The sequence below is a fragment of the Tenrec ecaudatus genome, chromosome 7 (genome assembly GCF_050624435.1).
Source record: "Tenrec ecaudatus isolate mTenEca1 chromosome 7, mTenEca1.hap1, whole genome shotgun sequence".
Taxonomy (NCBI): domain Eukaryota; kingdom Metazoa; phylum Chordata; class Mammalia; order Afrosoricida; family Tenrecidae; genus Tenrec; species Tenrec ecaudatus.
In genome coordinates, this window is record NC_134536.1 from 54178472 (window position 1) to 54203727 (window position 25256).

Sequence of the window (25256 nt, forward strand, 5' to 3'; positions counted from 1 at the left end):
TGCACATCTACCCTTAGGTGTGTGCTTCATGAATGGGAAGTGGGAAAAACAAAACTCTAAAGGATTCGTTGGGAATAGTGCCCCATCGGTGTCATTTAGAGACCAAGAGTTGGGGGGGGAAATTACAACATATCTGTGGCTCTAAGGTGTTTCCTTACCTTATTTCTAGGACATTTTGAGGGTTAAGTAAAATGTTTCATTTATGCTAACTTTTCTGATAGCCAGATTTAAAAAAATCAGTATGTCTTCAAAACAGAAACCCTGTGCACGCTCTGCTCACTTCGTTTCAATGATCTCTTCCAGTTCCTGAATCTGCTCCTTTGATTAAAAACATCGAGAGCTCGAGTCCTGACACTGTGGAAGTCAGCTGGACCCCACCCCAGTTCCCAGGTGGACCAATTTTAGGTTATAACTTAAGGTTAACCAGCAAAAGTCAGAACTTTGCTTCAGGGACACAGAGAACCAGTTTCCAGTTTTACTCGACTCTACCCAGTACCACCTACAGGTAAGGGGGAAGTGCTGCTACGGCAAATCTAGAGCCTGTGCGAGGCAGAATCCTATTCAACAAGGAAAACTCAGTCCTGTTGAATTCGGCCTCTCATGGGGTTCACTGTATTTATTTTTAAAATGCATTCAAGAAAAGAGCTAAATATATTTCGAGAAGTTCCTTGGTTGATGTGCAGTTGAGTTGAAGTCATTGTGGGTTTCCTCAAGTTTATATGCTTATGTTCTGAACAGAAACATTTTCAAGCATATCTAGTGTATCCAGAAGATCCTTAAAAATACGGACTGATAGAGACATTGCAGACACTATGAATATAATTTCTTTATTTTGCTCCAACTGGAGAAGCGCAGGGAGGTCCGATTCTGTTAATGGTATTTTTACTAACCACTAAGGGCATTACGTAATGACTGTTGGCTTATGCAGTATTTACTCAGGCCCCTGTAAGGGAGGGGAGCCATGGAAGTCATGTAGACAGCACAGTTCCCTTCTGACCTCTGTGTCCCTGAATTGGTCCATGGGGAACGCAAACAAGAGGTGATTGATGGTCATTTTAGTGCTGAGAAAAGGCACCAAGTAACTAGATACTTGCATTGCCACATTGTCCTTTAAATAGAAATGCAACTTGCTTCTTGTATTTTTATCTCATGTTAACACCATGCCATGTGAACCACAACTCTCTAAATGGTTTTGGAACAGGTTTTCTATTGCAGCAGTTAATGAAGTTGGTGAGGGACCGGAAGCAGAATCAAATATTACTACATCCTTCCCAGCAGGTATGGCTCAAGGATGCTCCTTTGGTTACCCAGGAGCTGAGGGGTGAGGCAGGTGGGATCAGATCTCTGAGGCCCTGCCGGGGTCATCTCATGAACCTCAAATGAAAATGGGCTTGGGGGCACTTAGTCAATTTTCAATTTTTAAGTGAATCTAAGTAACTGACCTAAAAAGGGAAGTGGCTAGGTGGAAAGCTTTCACACTGAGGAATTTCGATAGCATAATGAAACGATTATAGGATTAGAAAAAATGACCTCCCACATTGTTTACGTTGAAATTACTGTTAACTATGACTCTCATTTACGCATTTAAAACAAAAACTCATATATGATGCCGACCAGTTGATAAGTCTGTAGTGACTCTTGAGGACACAGTAGAACTACCCCATAGAGTCCAAGGCTAAAATCATTACATAGGCCAGCGGCTCTCAACCTTCTTCATGCTGAGACCCATTCATACAGCTCCTCATGGGGTGGTGACCCCTAGCCATGAAATCATTTTCGTTGATACTTCATAACTGTACGTTTGCTACTGTTATGAATCATAATGTAAATATCTGATATGCAGGATGTATTTTCATTGTTATGAATTGAACATAACTAAAGCATAATGATTAATCACAATATTTAATTATATATTGTGAACGATTTATTTCTAATGATAAATAAATGAAATTTTGTCTTGAAGCATGATGTAGCATGGGCAATGATTTTCACAGCGGGTACTCTTATGTGGGAGTATCTGCATGTTGGTGGACCCACTTGGAGACGGGTAGAGGAGTGGTGTCTCAGTTCCTAAGACCATCGGAAATATGTGTTTTCTGATTATCTTAGGCAACCCCTGTGAAAGGGTCGTTTGACCCCCCAAAGGAGTCGAGACCCACAGGTTGAGAACTGCTGACATAGGCAGTTGGCTATATTTTTCCCCTAGAAAGAGACTGGGGGTTTGAACTACCAACCACTCAGTCAACCACTGTGGTACCTGGGCTTTGTTTTGCACACTTAAGAGATACAGATAGTCTTTCGACCCTAGTTCCCATTTTCCACATTATATATTGCCATTCAGCACTGATCAGTTGTCTTATTTTCTTAAGCTGTTCTAATATACCCAGTTTCCTTACGGTTTTCAAATATAGCTAACTTTAATAACTTACAATTCTGAGTGTTCCATCTACAAAGTTCACTTTGTCACTATTTTGTAAGAATCCATCGGGCTTCAGCATGTTAGCAATTGCCTCAAGACACTGAGTACTCATTGTGTGATGCCTGAGTGAGCAGAATAATAAATGAAAATTATTTTTAAGAAGTGCAGGAAATTCTTTGGTGGGAACCAGTAAGAGAGTTTTTAATAACAAACCAAGGTTCTAAGATACAGAGCCCCAGGAGTCTGTTTTCAGCTTTCACTTGAAGTCTTTCCTGAGTGATGCCCGTCACCCTAGTCCGCACGCAACTTATGCCAGTGGGTCTGTCACACTCCTTGTCACCCTTCTCTAGGTTTGGGGTGTCAACTAGACGAGTACATGAAAGGCCTTTTGTTACATAAGAACTTTGTCCAGTGAGAGAGTTAAGGGCTAAGATTGCTGTCATGGTGATTATTGCATAACTATTATCCGTGGCCCTCACAGTGCCCACAAATACACCAGCGTCAGTTTTCAATCAGATAGGCGTCACTTAGAGTTCTGCAGTCCTCAAGTTTCATCTCTCCCACCTCCGAGGGGCGATACTAGAGGCAAAATGGAGACAACCAGTGTTTGTCCATAGGTGTGTGCATGCGTACCGTGACGCAACCCCTCTGCCTGGGCTGGACCACCTCACCGAGCATGACAGTTCTCATGACTGGAGATAATGAGGTGAACTCTGATTAGAGCAAGACTGTTTAGAATGGTGATATTTCCCGTGATGCGATGCTGGGGCTCATCGAAGACACGCAGACATCGCTCCCACTGGATTGCTGCAGTTCTTCCTACTCTCACTCGTAGAATGATGTGAATCAGACCGTCGACGACATGCCTCAGTGTCCTTGAAGACAGTTTGACCAGCCTCTGTCAAGTGTAGTCCTTTGCTTTCAAGGGTGTCACTGGATGAGACAAATAATTAAACAGTTAGTTACTCTGAACTTGGTTGATAGTTCAAATCCTCCCAGAAATGCCTCAGAAGAAAAGTCTGGCCATCCACCGTGAAAGACTATCGCTGTGGATAACCACATGGGGTATCGTGCTACACTAACACCTGTAGGGCCACCTTGCATTTGAATGGACTCACTGGCAACTGGTTTTGTGGTACTGGTCTTTTTGTTTTAATATGCATACTATCTATTTGTCTACAAATCATTTTGTTTTGTGTTTTTAGTTCAAGAAGAAGAACAGTGGCTGTTTCTATCCAGAAAAAGATCCCTAAGAAAGAGATCTCTAAAATATGTAGTAGAAGAAGCACATTGCCTTCAGTCAGATGGCATACAACATAATATCACGGGTCAGTGAAAACCATAACAATTAAAGTTTTCTCAGCACTTAATTTCCTCAGTATGATTACCTATGTGAACAAAATCTTAAAGCAAAAGGAACATCTGCCTTGATTTCTGCTTTCATTTCATTATTTAAAAGAAATACGTTCCCTTCAATGTATGCTTGTTTTGGACCTAGTTGATGTATACTATTGTATATTGGCTTTTCTAGGAATATCAGTTAATGTCCACCAGCAAGTTGTTTATTTCTCTGAAGGAAATCTCATATGGGTGAAAGAGGCTGCCAACATGTCTGATGTATCTGATCTAAGAATTTTTTACAGAGGTTCTGGATTAATTACTTCCATCTCCATAGACTGGCTCTATCAAAGAATGTACTTCATTATGGATCAAAAGGTTAGTCTGAGAATTTAAAAATGACTACATATTAATACATATATGCATAGCTCATATTTAGAAGTAAACATATGTTTTCCATTCCATAAACATTCATTAGATACTTACTATGTATCTAAGCTAGCCACAAATCATAAATCTGGTGTATAGGAGGATCTCAAATTTATTTAGTACTTGCTCTGACCATCCTTGTGAGTTTTGGGTCATCAATTCCTACTAAATCAATTTTTGTTTATAATAACTCACATAATGTAAGACAGGGGTGGTACCTATGTTTTCACTAGACGACAATGTCAATTACAATCAAAATAATCTGTAAATACTTTAAACTATGTAATAAACAAAGGATAACTTCCTAACTCTGAAAACACAGCATTTCTTTTGGGAAGACATAGTCTTGGACTGCTTGAAGTTATTTCCTTTCTTTTTTAGGTATAAGCTTCTCACAATGAACAATGCTATTATTACAAATGGAAATCCATACACTGTGAGACGGCTTAAGTATTAAAATAGTTCAGTGTCTCCACAATCAAGTCAGGGAAATAATGTATTTGTATTTTATTGAAGCCAACAAGATAAAAATCCATTAGTATATAGACTATAAAGCTGCCCTTTTAGGATTTTCTTTTAAATCCCTCCTAGATATCTTCTAGATATTATTTAAGGATCCCTGGTGGTACAGTGGGTTAAGCATTGGGCTGCTAACCACAAGGTGAGTGGCTTGAATCTCCAGCTGCTCCATGCGAAAAAGGTACGGCAGTCTGCTTCCTGACAGGTTTCCAGCCTTATAGACTTCACGGAGCAGTTCTGCTCTGTCCTGTAGGGTCAGTCTAAGTTGGAACTGACTGGACAGCATTATCATTATTATTGTTCAAAGGAAAAGACCCAAGCAATTAGCACAGTTCCACACACAAAACAGATGCTCAGGAAATAGCTGTTAGATATAAAAAAGTCAAACCAGGTTCACTGCCATTGACTCAATGCTGGCTTATAGGGAGCCTATATGACAGGGTCAAACTGCACCCCCGTGAGTTTTCCAGACTATCACTCTTTAAGGGAACAGAAAGCCCAGTCTTTCTTGCATGGAGCAGCTGGTGGTTTTGAACTACCCACCTTGTGATTAGCAGCCCAGACCGTAACTACTCCGCCACCAGGGTTCACCATAACTATGGATGTATTTTTCTCTCTCTAGGTATATTTCTGTGATTTAGAGAATTGCTCAGCCATCGAGATCACGCTTCCCTCTATTGCTGCTCCTCAGAAAATTCTAGCTGATTCTTACAATGGGTAAGTGCCTGTATTAATTCTCTTTCACTAGTAGACTCCTTTGGGAAACTTGCTTGCTAGCAAAACATCAAAGTATCAGATGAGCCAATCGATGTATCTTATTTTAGGGAAATTCATTAAATCAGGACAAAGTGTTCATGTTATGGAGCTGGGAGAAAATTTCCTTCAAACTTGCTTTGAGCATCTTCTCAGTTTCTCTCTCTCACAGTAAAAGATAGAGCTCTGAAGAAGACCTCTTGCCAGACCTCTTGGGCTGGGGTCTAGGTTGGGGTTTGTTAGAACTAGATCTCATTTATGGAGAGACTCAGAGTCTCATTGCTCCTTCCTCCCACCCCCTCCTCGCTACTCACTTTCTGCGAGAAACTTCACCTTCCACAATAGCTCCTTTTGCTGAGCAAGTCAGATCCGGTTTCCCTCTCCGGTTTGGTTTTCAGACGGTGAGGCTGGTTTTCAGACGGTGAGGCTGGTTTTCAGACGTTCAGACGGTGAGGCTGGTTTTCAGACGGTGAGGCTGGTTTTCAGACGGTGAGGCTGGTTTTCAGAGGGTGAGGTTGGTTTTCAGAGGGTGAGGTTGGTTTTCAGAGGGTGAGGTTGGTTTTCAGAGGGTGAGGTTGGTTTTCAGAGGGTGAGGTTGGTTTTCAGAGGGTGAGGTTGGTTTTCAGAGGGTGAGGCTGGTTTTCAGACGGTGAGGCTGGTTTTCAGAGGGTGAGGCTGGTTTTCAGACGGTGAGGCTGGTTTTCAGACGGTGAGGCTGGTTTTCAGACGGTGAGGCTGGTTTTCAGATGGTGAGGCTGGTTTTCAGAGGGTGAGGTTGGTTTTCAGACGGTGAGGTTGGTTTTCAGACGGTGAGGCTGGTTTTCAGAGGGTGAGGTTGGTTTTCAGACGGTGAGGTTGGTTTTCAGACGGTGAGGTTGGTTTTCAGACGGTGAGGTTGGTTTTCAGACGGTGAGGTTGGTTTTCAGACGGTGAGGTTGGTTTTCAGAGGGTGAGGCTGGTTTTCAGACGGTGAGGCTGGTTTTCAGACGGTGAGGTTGGTTTTCAGACGGTGAGGTTGGTTTTCAGACGGTGAGGTTGGTTTTCAGACGGTGAGGTTGGTTTTCAGACGGTGAGGCTGGTTTTCAGACGGTGAGGTTGGTTTTCAGACGGTGAGGTTGGTTTTCAGAGGGTGAGGCTGGTTTTCAGAGGGTGAGGCTGGTTTTCAGACGGTGAGGCTGGTTTTCAGACGGTGAGGCTGGTTTTCAGACGGTGAGGCTGGTTTTCAGACGGTGAGGCTGGTTTTCAGACGGTGAGGCTGGCTTACCCACATACTTGCTAGGACCACCCTAGAAAACAGAAATTGATGATTAATAACAAATTATCTAAAATAACTGGCTCTTAAAAAACTCTGCCACAAATGAAATGCACACATGTTTGCCCAATTGTGCTGCTGAATTTCAGTAGGACCTTGAGCAGATAGCTCCATGCTTGTGACTTTTGTTTTTTTCACCCAGGTGGGGAAGAGAGTAGGGAAATGAGGTGTGCACTGTGTATATATTTTGTGAACTCCAAAACAGTACATGGATGGAGAGGGCAGAAAAGTGAGACATTTCTCCGAGGTTATTATATCTTAAAGATGACCACACAGTACCCGTTTAGCAGCTAGTGAGTCAGACCAACAGTTGTAAGAACGAACTGTTCTCCTTGATCAAGAAAACAGTTGTTCCCATTTTCAATGAAAAAGGATTCTGTAATGCTTTAAAACAATTTTTCCATGAATTCATCTACTTGAAAATTATTAACATAATATCAAGAATTTATGCTCATACTTTATTACAGATTGATTTTGACCTCTCAGGGGCCAATGAATTAGAGAATGTTAAAAAATTATGACACAGGGCAAATCTTTTGGACTCTGTAGATCACATTTTAAAGATTAAATTCCAGAAAACAAAATTTTGTTGTTGGTAGTGCACAATATAACTCATCCTATGGATAATGAGCTTTCTCCAATAAATCTGTTATTCAGAATGCATCCAAGTAAGGTCTTTCATGACTCCTTTTTATTAGGAGAAAATTGATTTGTGCTGGGATTGTGATATGAGCATGCAATTAATAATGATAATTAATATTAACGGAGCCTTTCTTCGGAGCCCTGGTGGTATAATGGTTAACTGTTAGACTGCTCAGTGCAAGTTCAGCCATCCCAAGCCATCAGCCGCTCCACAGGATAACGATGGCGCTTTCTACTCCGGCAGAAAGTTAGAGTCTCAGAAGCTTACAGGGGCTTATCTACCCTGGTCTCAAGGGTCGCTATGTGTTGGCATCAACTTCATGGCAGTGAGATTTGTTCTGTTTTCAGTCCTTCTTATGTCTCTCTAAAGTACACTATTTTTATTAATTCATTTAATTCTTGTTCAATCCTATAAAGCAGTAACTTTTAAATTCCAATTTTATAGCTACGGATAGCAAAACAACAAAAACTCTTCCAAACTCACTGCCATCGAGTCAATGCTGACTCATAGAATAGGACGGCCCCGGTGGGTTTCCAAGACGTTAACTTTTTCACGGGAGTAGAAAGCCTCGCTTTTCTTCTGTGGAGTAGCTGGTGGTTTTGAACTGCTGACCCTGTGGTTAGGAGTCCAAGTCCTAACCCACTTTGCCACCAGGGTTCCAATGAGAGGCTGGATACCAGAAATTTGAAGTGCTACCATTCCAGGGTATTGCCAAAATTAAGGATTTACTAAGCAAAAGTGTGCTCTCATTAACACCTGCCTCCATGATCATGTAATTGTAAGTAAGTTAAAATCAATAGCTTTATGTTTTAAAGTCTCAGTCATGGGCTTGGTTTATCAATCACATAGGTTGGCAATGTGTGCTTTCTTTTTTGTGATTAAAATATCAACTACACCATCACCATGAGGCTTGGCGTTGTCACAGGTGTATTTTTCCGCTCAGGCCATGTGGTCCTACTTCGGTCACCTGTGCTGCTTTCTTCAATGTCTATACCATGGCAGCCCTGTTGTGAGACACAACTGTAATGTGAAGACAGGTTTCAGATCCCTACAAATGCAGAGTCGTTGGGCTTGATAATTTCAGCACAACAATGACGACAGCTTAAGAAAGCACATGGCTTAGATGTTTTGCCTTCTTCCATTTCATCATTCACAACGTAAGGGGAAATGGATTGAGTAAGACTTGAGAATTTGTGTACTGGGTAGAAAAATATTTTATAGTAATTACCATGTTTAGTCACATAATTTTATGTGTGACTAAATGATATAATTTATATGATATATTTTCTATTTAAAGTATATTTTGCTAGAAAGTTTTTAAATACTCTTTCTCTTCTTAAGTTCGACGATGCCTTAAAACAATGATCTAAATGTCTAATAATTGGAACACTCAGAACTACAAATCATGCTGAGGTTTGTTAATGGTGGTAACATAACTGAATAGACCCCATCTTTAGCAATTACCCTGGGAAACCCTGCACGGAGGGACTCTGGAGGCACATCGTTCCTGAGCACCAGGATAAAGCAATTGGCTGACGAGGTTTCTGGTCCACTGTGCGCGCAGTCACACCAGGCTTCTCTCGTCCCTCTGCCAGGTACGTCTTCTATCTCCTGAGCGACGGCATCTACAGAGTCCCTCTGCCAGAGCCACCTGGTCAGGACTCAGACGCAGTGCGGATCGTGGAGTCTCGCAGCTTAAAGGACTTCGCCGTCAAGCCCCAGTCCAAGCGAATCATCTACTTCAACGACACCGCCCTCGCCTTCATGTCAACGTTTCTGGATGGCTCCGCTTCCCACCTTGTCCTGCCTCGCGTCCCTTTTGCGGACGTGAAGAGCTTTGCTTGTGAAAACGGTGACTTCCTGGTCACAGATGGCAAGGCCGTTTTCCAGCAGGATGCCCTGTCGTTCAACGAATTCATCGTGGGATGTGACCTGAATCACATAGAAGAATTTGGGTTTGGTAACTTGGCCATCTTTGGCTCATCGATGCAGCTGCACCCTCTGCCGGGCCGCCCTCAGCAGCTCTCCGTGCTCTTTGGCTCCTACAAGGCCCTTGTGCAGTGGAGGCCGCCTGCCCTCGCTATAGGAGCCAGTGAGTGCGCCTCCGGGGCGGGTTACTGGCCGCACTCAGCTGAGAGCTTAACCTTGGGACCCAGCTTTGAGAGCCTACCTGTAGTTACTCAGTCCTCAACCACAAGTCCCTACTGAGCTTCAATACGCTTTTTGCACAGTTGTTCTGCATTTCTTAGGGGTTTTTTTGCATTAGATTTTTATTATTTCATATGTGCATTTCAACAGAGCAGTCTGACCATTTATTGAATATCTACTAGGATCTGGGCACAGACCTTCAGGACAACGTGACTGTATTTGTCAATGAGTTAAAACACTTGAGTTCAGATTTTGAATCCACTAAAAAACATGCGTAAACTCAAGCCTTTCCCTAGAACTCTCTGAACTTGAATCTCTCCAGAGAGTGAGTAGGTGGGCGTAGTAGAGCCAGGTGGTGGGCTCTGGAGCCAGACTGCATGAATTCATAATCTGTTCTGACCATTTGTTAGCAGGATGATCCTGGGGCAAGTTCATTAACCACTCTCTGCCTCAGTTTCCAGAACTTGAAAGTAGAAATATGATATTTTTCTGTGGGATTATTGTAGAGGCGAAATCAAGATCCATATGTAGAACAATTAGAGTAAGATGTAAAATAGTTGGCAGACATTTTTATAAAGGAAGGGCCAGAGCATGAATATTTTGGAGTTTGTGGGCCACATGGCTTCTGTCAACAACCATTGGACTTGTTTGCCCTTGTGGGCTAAGAACAGCAATGGAGATAATGTAAGTAAGGCACCATGGTGGTACTTCAGATCAGCGTTCCTTACAAAACCAGGCAGCAGGCTGAATTTGGGCCATGTTTATCAATTTCTGGTCTAGAAAATAGTGAGTAATCAGCAAATACTGATTTTTTATGAGTGTTAATAGAAAGTTAATTATATCTTTGTATTTCATATTGCAAAGTTGAAAATGCACAAGCAGCTTTGTTTGGCTTGTTTAGACTTCTTGGTAGAGGGTGTTTCATGAATTTTGGGATGTATCTTCAGGGATTCCTCATGAGGCATCTATTCACTAAGAGCCTGGTGGTGCTTGTTGGTTATTCAGGGAAGCCTGCTGGCTATTCTGTGTAGCCAGGCATATGGCTTTGACCAAAAACAATGTCCTCCTATTTGGAAAGAATATCTTCCTTGATGGAGCCTACGAGGAGTGGACACTGTCCTGGTCTTTTTTTGAACTCTATATTGTAAGACTAACCTTTGTAAGTAGCGAGGCAAAAGCTACTACTGCCATTTACTTACCCAATCAGGGTGAAGCTGGAAATGAATGTACTGACATGCTCATGATGATGTTATCCCATTTAGTGATGTTGCTTTACTCTTCCAATTAGGCCCTTCTGCCTGGCAGAACTGGACGTATGAAGTGAAAATATCTAGCCAAGACTTCTCTGAAACCACTCATTTTTTCGCCAACATCAGTGGGACCATGCTTAATGTACCTGAGCTGAAAAGTGCTACAAAATACAAGGTGGCAGTGAGAGCAAGCTCTGGAAAGGGGTCAGGCCCCTGGTCAGAGCCCTCGGTGGGTACTACCCTGATGCCAGGTGAGAAAATGTTCCCGATTCAGGGAGTGCTTCTGACAAAAAGAGGTTAACTTCATGTGTCCTTTAAAATAGCTAGTCTCAAATGTGGTGAATTGAGCTCTTCAGTGTATAGTTATATCCTGAAGCTACCAGAGGGAAAAAACCCACTTTGTGGTATTTAATTGACGTTTCTGACCCGGTATTGTAAAATTTCCAAAATATTCTTGTAGAAGCAATATCATTTTCTTCTTCCTTATGGATTCCCTCCAGCTCATGACTTATCAAAATGATGTGCTTAGAACTCAGAAGGTCTTGCTGCGAGAAGTAGAGGGACCGTGAATTATGCTGAGTTCCTTTGATCACACGGACATGGAAGTATAGCTACCATACTGGTGTTGCTGTCACGAAGGCTCTGGGTGCTCTGGGTGCAATCTCGGCAGTTAGTCACCAAAGCAAGTAACAACCCGGCTCTAACCGTGGCCATAGAAGCAATACCACTGCACAACACTCTTCACATTCAAGATCAAGTATTTATGTAACAACCAGAAAGTATGTTTAATATGACAGCTAATTCTGTAAAGCAGAAATGATTACTCTTATCTTCCCAAAGTATCTTTTTTCAACTACAGATATCCCTGTACTATGTAAAGAAATCTAAGGGTATAACATGTATAACAGAAGGTACTAGATAAGAGCGGGAGGATATATGAACAACATTCAAAATCATCAAAAGACCAGGCTTACCAGACCATAAGTCACTCTCTACTCTTAAACTGAGTGACCCATGGCTCAGCTTTCAGCCCAAACCATACACAGACCCATATGGTGAGCAGTACTACCAGGGAGGTGTGCACTCTGTAGAGCAATCGCCTATATGATATCAAAGGGGCGGCATCTGCCCAGGGATAAAGCTCAGGCGAGGAAAGGACCAGAAAGAAGGATGAAGGGAAATAGTAAACACAGAGAGGAAGTGAGATGATTGCTGCTGCATTGTGGGAATGAAAATCAATAGCGTGAGACAAAGTGTACATGGATTGTTGACTGGAAAACGAGTTTTGTTCTGTAAACTTTTATTCAAATCACAATAAAATATTAAAAAGGATGTGTGCCTGAAAGAATCAATGTTATGATATTTCTTTTATCTTCTTTGCCAACCAGCTGCAGAGCCACCATTTATCATGGCCGTGAAAGAAGATGGACTGTGGAGTAAGCCATTAAATAGCTTTGGCCCAGGAGAATTCTTGCCTTCTGATGTAGGAAATGTGTCAGGTAAGCACCAAGTCCCTGCTCACCGAGACGGCAAGTTTTGGTTTCCACTTATAAGACTTCTCATGTTATTCAATAAATCACACGATTGAATGATTAGGTCGATAGATACGGTTTTAAAAAATATCAATGAACTATTTCACTATTACTATTAAGAAAATATCAGTTCTCAAATGGGAATGCTACTTACGACTTCACAGAATTTGAGATTATGATTGATTTAGGTTGGCTTCAGGAAGGCACTAAAATATTCCACATATATTTTAAACTATCATTGTTCTGGCACATTAGTAAATTATGTTCCACTAAGACAACTGTACTTAAACCATTAACTGTAAGATCGGGGCAAGGAACTGCTGCAGGACACGATTATAAGAAGTGATTTGTTGGCAAAGATTATCATGTAATATGTGGATAATTGTGTCTTCATCCAATGATATTGTAACAGTAATCTTGCTTGAAGATGCCATCTTCCATCATTTATTTGCTTAGTCATTAGAAGTACAACAGTCTTGCTGGCTAGTATAAGAGCTAGGTATATTAAAGAATTGAAAAAAAAAGAGTTATAGCAGGTATGTTAGTAATGGAAATACTATTTTCAAGTTGGTCTGAATAGAGGGTCTCCCGTTTTTCAACTCAGGCCTTAGGCCAATTAGATAATTTCACTGTTTTATGTCTGCTATTTCGAAAATCATGATAATTTACACTCTATAACCCTGCATGAATTCAGAGAAATGCCAAGTGCTTGGAGCAGATTTGCTCCGTGGTTACTAGCTCCTCTCCCCAGTCTCAGAGGTTAAGATTTGGGGGCTTTACTGGAAAATTCTTGACAGATTCTTGAATTTCCAGTAAATATCTATGTGAGCATGTGATTAAAAAATATATTGGGGCACAGATATGATTTGTTGACTTGACATGTGTATATCGTCATATGGGAGAGATAACTGTTCTTCATAATTCACTTTGTTTTGAGACATGGATTGGTATAACAACAGCCTCTACTACAGCGACGTGAAAGGGGATGTTTATGTGTGGCTGCTAAACGGAACAGAGATCGCAGAGAGCCACCCCATACCCAACATTGCAGGTGCAGGAGCTTTGGCTTTTGAGTGGCTGGGTCATTATCTCTACTGGGCTGGAAAGACATATGTGGTAAGCTACAACCCAGCGTTCCGGATGATACTGCTCACTTATGTCAGGATTTGCACACCATTTTCACGATTTCCAGCCCTCCCATACTTACTGACCATCCATTTTCATTATGTATTGACAGTTTTGTTTAGACATATTCACATTTTTCACATTTTTATGAATATGTGCTTATTTGCAAAATAAACTCTGTTTCAATTTCGTTGCACTGCTTATGTATCTTCAAGAATATCTTAAATACATTTAAAAGGTTCACCAATGAAATGGGGTCCCAGCAGGATATATTCCAAAGGCATAATCAAGGAGCAACATGCAGGGACCATTTTCAAACCCATAAGGGAGGGAAATCCTTCAAGGGATCATGAAGCCTTCCCTGGGCTCGTAGTGCGCGAAGCTCTCACTACCTTCAGGCAGGAAGGGGAAGAGCCTGGTGCCAACTCTCGATGTAGGGGGGCTGTAGACATGCCTGCTAACGCAGTCATTGACACAGTGTCTGCTCGGACGAAGAATGAGCTACCCAACCCCTCTTTCAGCCCCCACCCCCAATAGTCTGCCAACGAATTTTCCATTGGCTCAATTTCACCGACAGTCAGACAACAGGGAACCCAGCTGATCACTCCCTGGACCAGCATCCAGGGCACAGAGTAAGGCAGAGGAGGAGAAGGTGGAACTGAAGGGTGACATGTAGATACCCAGCACCCTTGTGTATTGGTACATTTAAAAAAGGAGGATTAATTGTGCAATACTGACCTGATATATCAATAAAGAGGAGACTGAAATAATGATCTAATCATGAGTGTGCTTAGTATCTATTCAGTCACTCAACCATCATTTGTCATTTACCAACTGCAGAAAACCTTGCTAATAGTCATAGAAGGAAATTGAAAGCAGATCGTAGGCATCGACTTTTACTTTAAAAAAATAAGAACTTGGTTGCCATAGAGTTCATTTATCACAGCTTCAGCCTTTTACAGTATAGAATTCAGTGGACTTTAGTATGTCCAGAGTAGTCCAACAATCACCGCTTGTTCTGTTCTTCTGATGAGCTGAAATGCACATGTACAGTAATAAAGGAAGCTCACAAGCAATGCATTTAGGGGCTGTCTGATGTAGTCTGAGTTTATAAGTGCCAAGGATATTCAAGAACAATGGAGGTGAGTGCAGTTTAGGAGAGAATGATTCCTAAATCTATTTAGTTTGAAAGTAGTTTTAAAATACAAAGTCAAAGAGTAGTTACACAATCAATTCATGTATTTTTGCCTCTCATAAGAATAGTGAACCCCACAGAAAGTTGACTTTTAAAATAATTTGTTTTATAATTTTCATAATTTATCGTTTATTTGAAACTAGCTGGTGTGTCACAAAAGAATTTGTCAGTTGCAATTTTACTCCCCTTCTTTTATAATCACTCAGACCGCTGTGTAGGTCTGATGGGTAAGAAATCTGGAGGGTCTTAATGGCTGTGACCCTTCTCTTAAAAAATTAAATTTTGTTCATTTAAAAATTATTACTTCCTTTTATTTTTGGAATACAACAAAGAAACAATACTGTATGTAGCTGCTCAGCCCATCCCATCAAAACAATGACAATCCCCACTCCTTACCATTTGCCCCTTCCCTCCCCCCTGCTGCCTGGCCTTGACCTCATAACAGTCATCAAAGTCTTTTCCTTTGGTGTCGAAACCGTTTCCACTTTCTTCCTTTATCACAATGCCAACACGGCATATTTATCTTCATGAACTGGTCTAATGCCCTCCAATTGTGTCATGCCGTGAGGTGTTTGACAGCCCCCTCGATGTTTTTAGACGATACATAATACTGTATATGTGAAGGTGCCGGGCTTATTGATATACATTCCTCTACAGACGGTTTAAAAAAGTATCTCCATCTTTTCGCTGTAATCATTGCTGGGCCACCCATGGTGTGCCCACAACTTCCTTATGCCCAGTTTCCTTGGGAAAAGTTTGAAACACTCGGCCCCACTGTCGTCTAGTTGAAACCCTCTGTCGGGTTTCTGCGGGTCAGTCTTTACAGGAGGGGATGGTCTTCCGGAGAGTGGCTGGTGGGTTTGAAACGCAGGCTGGACAGCTAGCAGAAGGGAGTAAAAGTCCTTTATAGGAATAATGGGGTTACAAGACTTAATATATTAGAGAGAGAAAAGTACAGTACCTGGCATAGATAGATACTCAACAATTGTAGTAATTAATATGAGGAAATAAGCTGGTAGAAATAAGCAAGGGGAGATGTCACCATTTTTCAGGTTATATGCAATCTTTTCAGAACCCCAGTCAAATATGAATATAGACATCTGGCAGTATGTCAATTTGATTCATAATTAAGAGCTTCAAATATTTCAAGTCAATATAAACTGACCTCCCTTTTTTTAGAGACACAAAAAAGATTATGCTCGATGAGGGTTGGGGGCATATCTGTGTGTGTGTGTGTGTGTGTGTGTGTGTATTATGTTTTTAGGGCTCATCATGCTTCTTGGCACATAGCAAATCAAACCAATCCAAACCAAACACACAGCTGTCAAGTAGATGATTCCAACTCATAATGACTATAGGACAGAGTAGGACTGTCCCCTAGGATTTCCAGTCTTTACAGAAGTAGACTGCAGCATTTTTCTCCTGTGAATCAGCCGTTGGTCTTGAATCACTAACCTCTCATTATGTGAGAGTTTAACCACTGTATCAGCTTGGCTCTTGAAAACCAGTGCTGATCAATACTTGCGGTTGACTGTATAAATTCAATGACTCACTGTTATAACTGTGCAGAAATAATGAGGTCTTTGAAAGTCATTACCTTGCTTTTTATATCTTGCAGATACAGAGGCAGTCTCTGTTGACAGGACATACAGACATTGTGACTCATGTCAAGCTGTTGGTGAATGACATGGTGGTGGATTCAGTTGGTGGATACCTCTACTGGACTACCTTGTACTCCGTTGAAAGCACCAGGCTTAATGGGGAAAGTCCCCTTACACTACAGGCACAGACCTGGTTTTCTGGGAAAAAGGTGACAACCTGAAAACCTTTGACCATCTAATACTAATTAATAGTGCTTTTTTAATTGCTTAGTTAGAATCATACTATCTTTCTTTATTGTGATTAAGATAGAATCGTAATATATGGAATGGTGTTATATTAAGATATTTGTATAACTAAGACGTCTCTAAGCCTTGTCTGATTGTCATAATTGATTCAGTAAATATAACTACAAATCAAACATAATGGAAGTTTTGAATTTTAAGTTCTCATTGCTTTTATAGTATTAATAACTTCTCTGGAATGTTACAGAGCTTTCCCTTGGGTATGATCAAGTATTTTGTTATTTTCAATCAATTTTAGGTAGTGACCCTTCTACAATCAGGGTGGCCATCACATAAACTTCTTGACTTTTCTGCTCCACTTTAGGCACCTTAAAAGTGTGAATAACTCCCCTCACAGAAGGGTCACAGGAAGGGACGTGCTATCCAGGGTGCAGTATCGCACCAACGAAGCATACCATATTCCTCTAGGTCTTTAATGCTCCCTCTCCCCCACTACCATGACCCCAGTTCTACCTTAAATATCTGGCAAGACCAGAGCATGTACACCAGTATGGGTAAGAACTCTCAACACACAGAATCCAGGAGAGATAAACCCTTCAGGAATAGTAATGGGAGTAGCGATACCATGAGGAGACAGGGAATATGGGGGAGCAAGGGGAGAAAGGGGTACTTATCACAAAGACATAATCCTCCCTGCCCCTAGGTGATGAACAATATAAACTTGGGTGAAGGGAGATAGCGGATGGGGTAAGGAATGAAAAATAATAATAATTTATAATGTATCAAGGGTTCAAGCGGGTGGGTGGGTGGGTGGAAAAGTGAGCAAAAAAAATGAGGAGCTGATGATACCAAGGGCTCAAGCAGAAAGAAACATTTGAAAATGATGATGGTAAAATATGTACAAATGTGCTTGACACAATGGATATATGACTTGTTATATGAGCATTTAAAAAAAAGTGAATAGCGACAATCCTGCTACTCATAGGATTGTTGTGAAGACTGAACGAGAGAATTCACGTGGAGCAGTGCATTCGGAAAGCACACATCAGTGTTCAGTTACTAAGCTCTAATTGTTGTCACTTGCTTTGAGACACACACTCACTATGGGGATGCTTTTTAAAATAAATATGTTTTAAAACCTATTTACCTAGTTCGTAGCTACCCATTTAAATTCCTCTATCTTATTTTGCTCTGAATATAATATAGCATGTCCTTTATATCAATCTTAGTATGTACAGAAAGGCACGAAGAAGGAATTAATCATTCTACCAGGGTAAATCTGCTCCCAAGACCTCTCTATAAAGTGTTGAAAAGTAAAGATGTTACCCTGAGGACTAAGATGCGCCTTTCCCAAACCATGATATTTTCCATCACCTCTTGTGCATGTGAAAGTTGGACATTGAATAGGGTCGACAGAAGAAGAATCAATTCATTTGAATTTTGGTGTTGGCATGGAATAATAGAAGGACCATTGACTGTCAAAAGAACAAACAGATCGCTCTTGGAAGAATTACAGCCTGGATACTCCTTAGAAGCAAAGATGGGGAGGCTTTGTCTCAAGTATTTTGGAAAGATTATCGGGAAAGACGAGTCCCCCAAGAGGACGCTGTGTTTGGTTAAGCGGCAGGGCAGTGAAAGAGAAACACTACTGGCAGGATGAGTTGATACAGCAGCTGTGTTGATGAAGTCCGACATAAAAATGATTGTGAGGATGGCCCAGGACTGGGCAGGGCTTTGAGGGGTGAACATAGCATCGCTACGAGGTGGAACGGACTCAAGGGACCTGAGAACCACCACCACCAAGGACGTGCTTTAAATATTGTCTTCTGAAATGTTTTCACCTTTTTTTGGTGGCTAGTGATAAAAAAGTACCTAATGTAGATATTCCAGATCATAAACATAGATGCATCAAATGACTCAATAATTTGATAACATTTATATAAGTTGTTGAATCATTTGAGCCTTAATTCTATAGTCTACTTACATATTGCTTATGATTTCTAGAGCATGAGGGTAAGTCTAAAAGTATTGCCATCAAATTTTAGGAACCTGTATTAAACAAAAATATGAAAAATGTGAAATTGTTTGTCAACATCTAGGTCTATACACTTCTGAAGGCGGTATTTCCATTTCTCTAGCCCTCCCCTCAAGGATTCTGGCTCTTCTAGTTAGACCACAGCAAAATGGGCTTGGTATCCTTTAAAGGATTCTAATTGTGCTCCTTTGTGATGTTCTTTGAGTTTAGGGAATCTGACAGAGGAAGATCAGGGCTGGAGGGCGGAGAGGGTGAGGCCTCATCAGGCAATTCTCACAGGGATAGACAAACAGCAGGTCGTTATTAGCAAGAAAACCATTCCTCAGCATGACTTTCTTTCACCTTTACACCTTTCCATTTTCTTAAAATGTATTCATAATTCAAAAGTTCCCATGTTGGACCGCGTCTTTGAGAAAAGAGATCAAGATTATTCTTTTTTTTTCTTTTCTTAAATCATTTTATTGGGGCTCATATAACTCTTATCACAATCCATACATACATCAATTGAGTAAAGCACCCTTATACATTTGTTGCCCTCATCATTCTCAAAATTCGCCTTCCACTTGGGTTCCTGGAATCAGCTCATTTTCCTTCCACCCCCCTCCCCGCTTCCCCCTCCCTCATGAACCCTTAATAATTTATAAATTATTTTATCTTATCTTACACTGCCATACATCTCCCTTCACCCACTTTCCTGTTGCCCAGCCCCCAGAGAGGAGGTTATATGTAGATCCCGAGATCGGTTCCCCCTTTCCTTTGAAATCCTTCCAAATAGTCAGCACAGCCTTCTGAGATGACCTCTCTTCCTTGAATTTAAGTGACCAAGCAGGTTCCTTAGAAGCCATTGTTATTTTATGGTCTCTTTTTCTTTGGAAGGAAGCCCTAAGGACAAATGCATTACTGGTCTGCACTCATCTGTTGATCTCAAAGGGATGTTTAAACATGTTTTGTTTGCAATAAACATGTGCATATGTGAACTGGGGCCCTAATGACAAGAGTTGTTTATTAGCTGATCTTGTATTTAAAGAGAATTGATTAGTGTATATAGGTTGTAACAGAGGTTTAAAGACACAAGCATATGCCTCAAATGCAGAGATTAATCTTTGCCTTTGAATAATGGAGAAGACCTCTCTGCTCCTTTGGGGGCCACGTAAGTAAAATACAATGAGATTGTGCATTGTTTACATCTTATTACCTAGGTGTTAGAGAGACTGTGTTCTTTTTTTTTTTTTTTACTTGTTCTGTAATTCCATGATCACTTTTGGTTCTTTAAAAAATTTTTTTTTACATTTTATTAGGGGCTCATACAACTCTAATCACAATCCATACATATACATGCATCAATTGTATAAAGCACATCCGTACATTCTTTGCCCTAATCATTTTCAAAGCATTTGCTCTCCACTTAAGCCCTTTGCATCAGGTCCTCTTTTTTTTCCCCCTCCCTCCCCGCTCCCCCCTCCCTCATGAGCCCTTGATAATTTATAGATTGTTATTTTGTCATATCTTTCTCTATCCGGAGTCTCCCTTCCCCGCCCTCTCTGCTATCCATCTCCCAGGGAGGAGGTCACATGTGGATCCTTGTAATCAGTGCCCCCTTTCCAACCCACTCACCCTCCAGTCTCCCAGCATCGCCCCTCATACCGCTGGTCCTGAAGATATCATCCACCCTGGATTCCCTGTGCCTCCAGCTCCCATATGCAGCAGTGTACAACCTCTACCCTATCCAGTCCTGCAAGGTAGAATTCGGATCATGGTAGTTGAGGGGAGGAAGCATCCAGGATCTGGGGGAAAGCTGTGTTTTTCATCGGTACTACATCGCACCCTGACTGACCCATCTCCTCTCCTAAACCCCTCTATGAGGGGATCTTCAGTGGCCGACACTTGGGCCTTGGGTATCCAGTCTGCACTTCCCCCTTCATTCACTATGGTATATATATATAATATATATATATACACATACACACACACACACATATATATTCTTTTTTTTTTTGCATGATGCCTTATACCTGGTCCCTTTGGCACCTCGTGATCGCACTGGCTGGTGTGTTTCATCCATGTGGGCTTTATTGCTTCTGAGCTAGATGGCCGCTTGTTCACCTTCAATCCTTTAAGACCCCAGACACTATATCTTTCGATAGCTGGGCACCATCAGCTTTCTTCACCACATTTACTTGTTCACCCACTTTGGCTTCAGCAGTTGTGTCGGGAGGGTGAGCATCGTAGAGTGCCAATATAATAGAAGAACAAATTCATGCATTGAGGGAGTGCTTGAGTAGAGGCCCAAGGTCCTTCCGCCACCTTAATACTAAACCTATAAATATAGACACATAGATCTATTTCCCCATCCTCATATATATATTTGCATGTACATGTCTTTGTCTAGACCTCTATAAATGCCCTTTGACTCCTAGCTCTTTCCTCCATCTCCCCTGACTTTCCTCCTGCCCTACTACCATGCTCCGTCCCCACCTTGGTTACAGCTATACCTCTTCTTTATGTAACCTTACCCTTGATCATTCCCTACCAGGCCTGCCACTTACCCCTGACCACCATAGTGTCTACTTTTTAATAAATAATATTAGAAAAAAATCAGTGCATATCATTAAAAAATATTTCCTTTAACTGAAAACAAAATCCATCCATCTTTTAGCCTGAGGAAAGAAATCATTCAGCTCTCCAAGGCTGGGCATTTCTTGAATAAATAGCCCTTTTCCTCCTGGGAAAGAAGTGGAGTTTGCTTGGAGACAGAAAACTGTGATTTATATGATAGCTGAAAGAGTTCTGCAGCCGTATGCCCCATGCTTGCTACTCTGTAACTGGTCTTGAAAAAGCAAGTGTTCTTAGTTCTTTTGAACTTCCTCATATTCTTTTCGCCCTTTTCACTGGCTCATCAGTGTTTGTGAATGCGCCTGTATCTTGCTAATGATGTAGTAATTCCTCTCCGCCACTATGTCTGCAACAGAGCTGAGGCCAGACTCCTGACAATCTCAGCTTACTTAAAACATACCTAAGCACCTGAAGAAGACAAATGAAAAAAAGATCCCTTAGATAGTAACTCGGCTAAAGTGCAGCTTGACTCGCTGAGCAAGGAAGGATTTGGATCACTGACATCCTGAAAATAAGAAGGTAGAGATGAGGTTGTGTGGAACACCGGAGTTCACACACTTTTGGATAAACCTAGGTTTAATTATTTAACAATATCATTAATATCCCACGTAAGAGACATTTTGCTGAAGGTCATTTAAAAAAACCCCGCAGTAACACATTGAGAGGAAGCTGCCAGGAATTCAAGCTGGATTCAGAAAAGGATGGAAAAAGCGATAACAATTGAAAAGTACATCATAGATTTAATAAGCTTTAGCACGTTGCCTTGAGAATTACAATGATCGCTATAATATATTGTAATATGATTTCTACAGAAAAGCGCTTTCTAAGTTCCAAACAACTTATACATTAACCTTTGACGCAACCACCTATTTCTAGTCTGGTTAAAGGATCCTCTCTCTCTCTCTCTCTCTCACACACACGCACGCGTTATGGATTGCTTTCTTATACAAAAGGCGATAAGCTCTTGCCCATAAGCAGATATCTCCAGCAGCATTGAATAGTATACATGATCTTCCTTTAAGTCTCCTCTCACGGAATTCTTACTCTGTTTACTCTAATTAAAATTTATCGATAAATCAAGTTCTGTGCTAGATACTGGCCTATATAGTTCTCAAACAAAACCATGCACCAAATTTAGCTAGAGGCCTTGTCACAAACCAGATTATTGGATCATGCCCCTCAGTTTCTAACCCAGTGGGTCTTGTTGAGAGCCCTGAACATTTGCATCTTCAACAAGATACCAAGTGATGCTTCTACTGCTATTCTAGGAATCATATTTTGACCAGTGCTAAATATATCAAATGAATAATATGTAGTTCCTGCCTTTTTGGAGTGGCAGGATGTCAATGTTTGTATTCCAAGGCCATAGTAGTAGGCATAATCACATAATTTTTATATCCAGCTAGGAGTTTATCAATCCACAGAGTGTTCAAGAGATAGCCTACAGATAGCCTATTTAGAAGGTATCCTTCAAATATCCATTTGACTAATTTTCTCACTTTGTTTCCTACTTAGGTAATTGCTCTGACTTTAGACCCCAGCAATGGGCTCCTGTACTGGTTGGTTCAAGACAGTGAGTGTATTCACCTGTACACAGCTGTTCTTCGGGAACAAAGGTAAGTAGTGTCCCGTGAAGGCAATGGCTGAGTATTGCAGAATGACTTGCTCTTCAGTTACATATGATATGCAGGAGATTTCATCTACTTTTTTCAATATCAAGTGAAACCAGTTACTGTCAAGTATAGTCTAACCCCATCTGTGTCAGAGAACAACCATGCCCCATAAAGGTTTCAGTAGACTGTTCTTTTTTTCCTGGTAGCTTGTCAGCTCTTCTGATGCACCTTTGGGTGTACTTGAACCTTCAACCTTTTGGATAGCAACCTCATACATTAAGCTTCGGCACCACTCAGGGACTCCATTCTTTTGATAATTATTTACTAATGAGCCACTGTGTTGTAGGGATTGTGCAGCCCTAGAACTAGCCAACTTAATAAGTCACTTTTAAGGAAAATTTTGTAATTTATATGGAAAGATATATTTGTAAGTGGCTAATTATGTTAGGCTATGGTAAGTGCTATGAGTGGGCAGGAACAGAGTGAAGTGGTGACAACTAGCAGAATGCTATTCAGGTCCCCAAACTGCAGCGCTTAAACATCACTCTCTCAGTGAGGCTTCCGCTGATTGCCCGGATCAGGTTCAGTCTGCTTGTTAAGGAACCCGCTCTGACCTTCTTTTTCCAGTTCCTTTCAACATAGTAGCTATCTGCGAATACCTGCTTGTCCTGCTAAGCTATTGTGTTCGTCTGGGTAGACTAGAGAAACAAATCCATGGACACGCATATGTGTATAAGAAAGAGATTTATATACAGGAGAAATTGAACATTGCGAAAACATGCCAGCCCAGTCCAGATCAAGTCCATAACTCTGATATTAGCCCTTATGTCCGATACCAATCTATAAAGTCCTCTTCAGACTCACGAAACATATGCCATGATGCCGAATATAGAAGATCACAGGCCAGTGGGTAGAAAGTCTTTGGATCCAGTGTCATTGGAAACATCTCAGCGCTGGCAGGGGTCTCTGCATTAGGGCGGGTCCATGTGTCTTGTCAGCTGTGCCTGTCTCTCAAGATGTGACCGGGAGAGACAGTGTCTCCCACCTCCAAGGAGGAAGTACCCGAGTTCCCAGAATTCTCAGGAGAAGGCCCAGCCCACACAGAGGCCTCACCGGCTACGATCTGATTGATTATCTAGACTCCACCCCTACACTCTTAATCCTCAAATTGACAAATGATTATATATCTACCACACCTATGTATTCTATGAGAAATTTGATCTGTTCTAATTACCACTCTCAAGCCAGTGGCTAATACATAGCTAGACAAATAACGTTTGTTGAATGAACGAACCAATTCTCATTGGACTAAGTCTAGCACGCCACACCTCCTGGAAGGGCTTACAGTGCCAAACATCTTGTTATGATCTTTTGATTGAGTTTTGACTGAAGTTCAGCTTGACTTATTGCTGAGAATGGAAAGATTTGGATCACTGACCTCCTGAAAATAAGAAGGTGGAGATGAGCTTGTGCCAACCACCATAGTACACACTTTTTTGAATAAACCTAGCTGTCCTAGAGACTTTCAGAAGAGCCTTGAGCTGGCAAATAGAAACAGCCCGAGCCAGTACTACAGAGCACGGTCACAGACAAACCTGTGAGCAAGGCTGGCATGAAGCTCTGTGGGGTGTGGACTGCTGGAGTTCTCTGGGTTATCCAGAAGTGTCAGGGACTCAGGACAAGAATGTCCTCCTTGGTGAGCTTCCTTTCATCTGGAATTTATTTTATGTATCTCACAAGGTTACCGGAAAGTTCTAATGAGGAGCTGAAACAATAAAATGTAAAATCGGACAAGTGAGTGAGTTCAAATCAAAGTCCACTCAGAATCTGACTTCACAATTGAGTCGGTTTGACCAAGTCATATTTTATTGAAAAATAGCTGCATGAATACAACAGTAAATATATTTCTAACAATGATCAATGCTGGTCCTCTGTCCATGTTTCTCAAAGGAGTATTGTCAAAATTAAAAACCCAAAGTATTCTTTGTTTTGGTTTAAATGCTGTACTTGATACTCATATCAGGAGGAGACTGCCAAAACTTAAAAACAAAAAACCAGAAGACAAATAAATCTTAAGGGAGGGGGGGCGGCAGAATCAAACTGCTACTCCAAACATCTGAGATCCACTTAAAGAATTTTTATTTTGTCAAGACCCTTAGTGGTGTAATGGCTACTAATCACAAAATCAACAGTTGGAATCCACTAGCCACTTTCAGGAGAACGATGAGGCTTTCTGTTTCTATGGAGATTTACAGACATCTTTGGAAATCCAAAGAGACAATTCTATTCTGCCACATGAATTTGCTATAAGTCAGCGTTGACCAGATGGCAGTGAAGGCTTTTTTGTTGTTGTTTTTGAGGTGGGGTAGCAACAGGAATAAACTTAGAAAGAACCATGGTGATTAATATATATATACACACACACATACATATTCAAAATGCCCTGTCATTGAGGAAAAACTATAAAATCAATTTAAACAATAATCTG

At 41.2% G+C, this 25256-nt stretch overlaps 1 protein-coding gene across 3 annotated transcripts in view; it reads left to right on the forward strand.

Annotated features, from left to right (window-relative positions):
- The window catches only part of ROS1 (ROS proto-oncogene 1, receptor tyrosine kinase), a 157112-nt gene that overhangs the window by 45992 nt on the left and 85864 nt on the right, over nt 1-25256 (forward strand). For 2 of the 3 annotated variants that reach the window (XM_075553956.1, XM_075553957.1), the window contains exons 8-18: nt 304-505; nt 1202-1278; nt 3625-3747; nt 3951-4135; nt 5328-5422; nt 9009-9505; nt 10850-11062; nt 12200-12310; nt 13281-13459; nt 16282-16473; nt 22671-22771. In XM_075553956.1, the coding sequence (XP_075410071.1) occupies nt 304-505; nt 1202-1278; nt 3625-3747; nt 3951-4135; nt 5328-5422; nt 9009-9505; nt 10850-11062; nt 12200-12310; nt 13281-13459; nt 16282-16473; nt 22671-22771 (1975 nt within the window). Of the gene's footprint in view, nt 1-303; nt 506-1201; nt 1279-3624; nt 3748-3950; nt 4136-5327; nt 5423-9008; nt 9506-10807; nt 11063-12199; nt 12311-13280; nt 13460-16281; nt 16474-22670; nt 22772-25256 lie in introns of all 3 variants that reach the window. The other variant, XM_075553955.1, reaches the window with a different exon arrangement.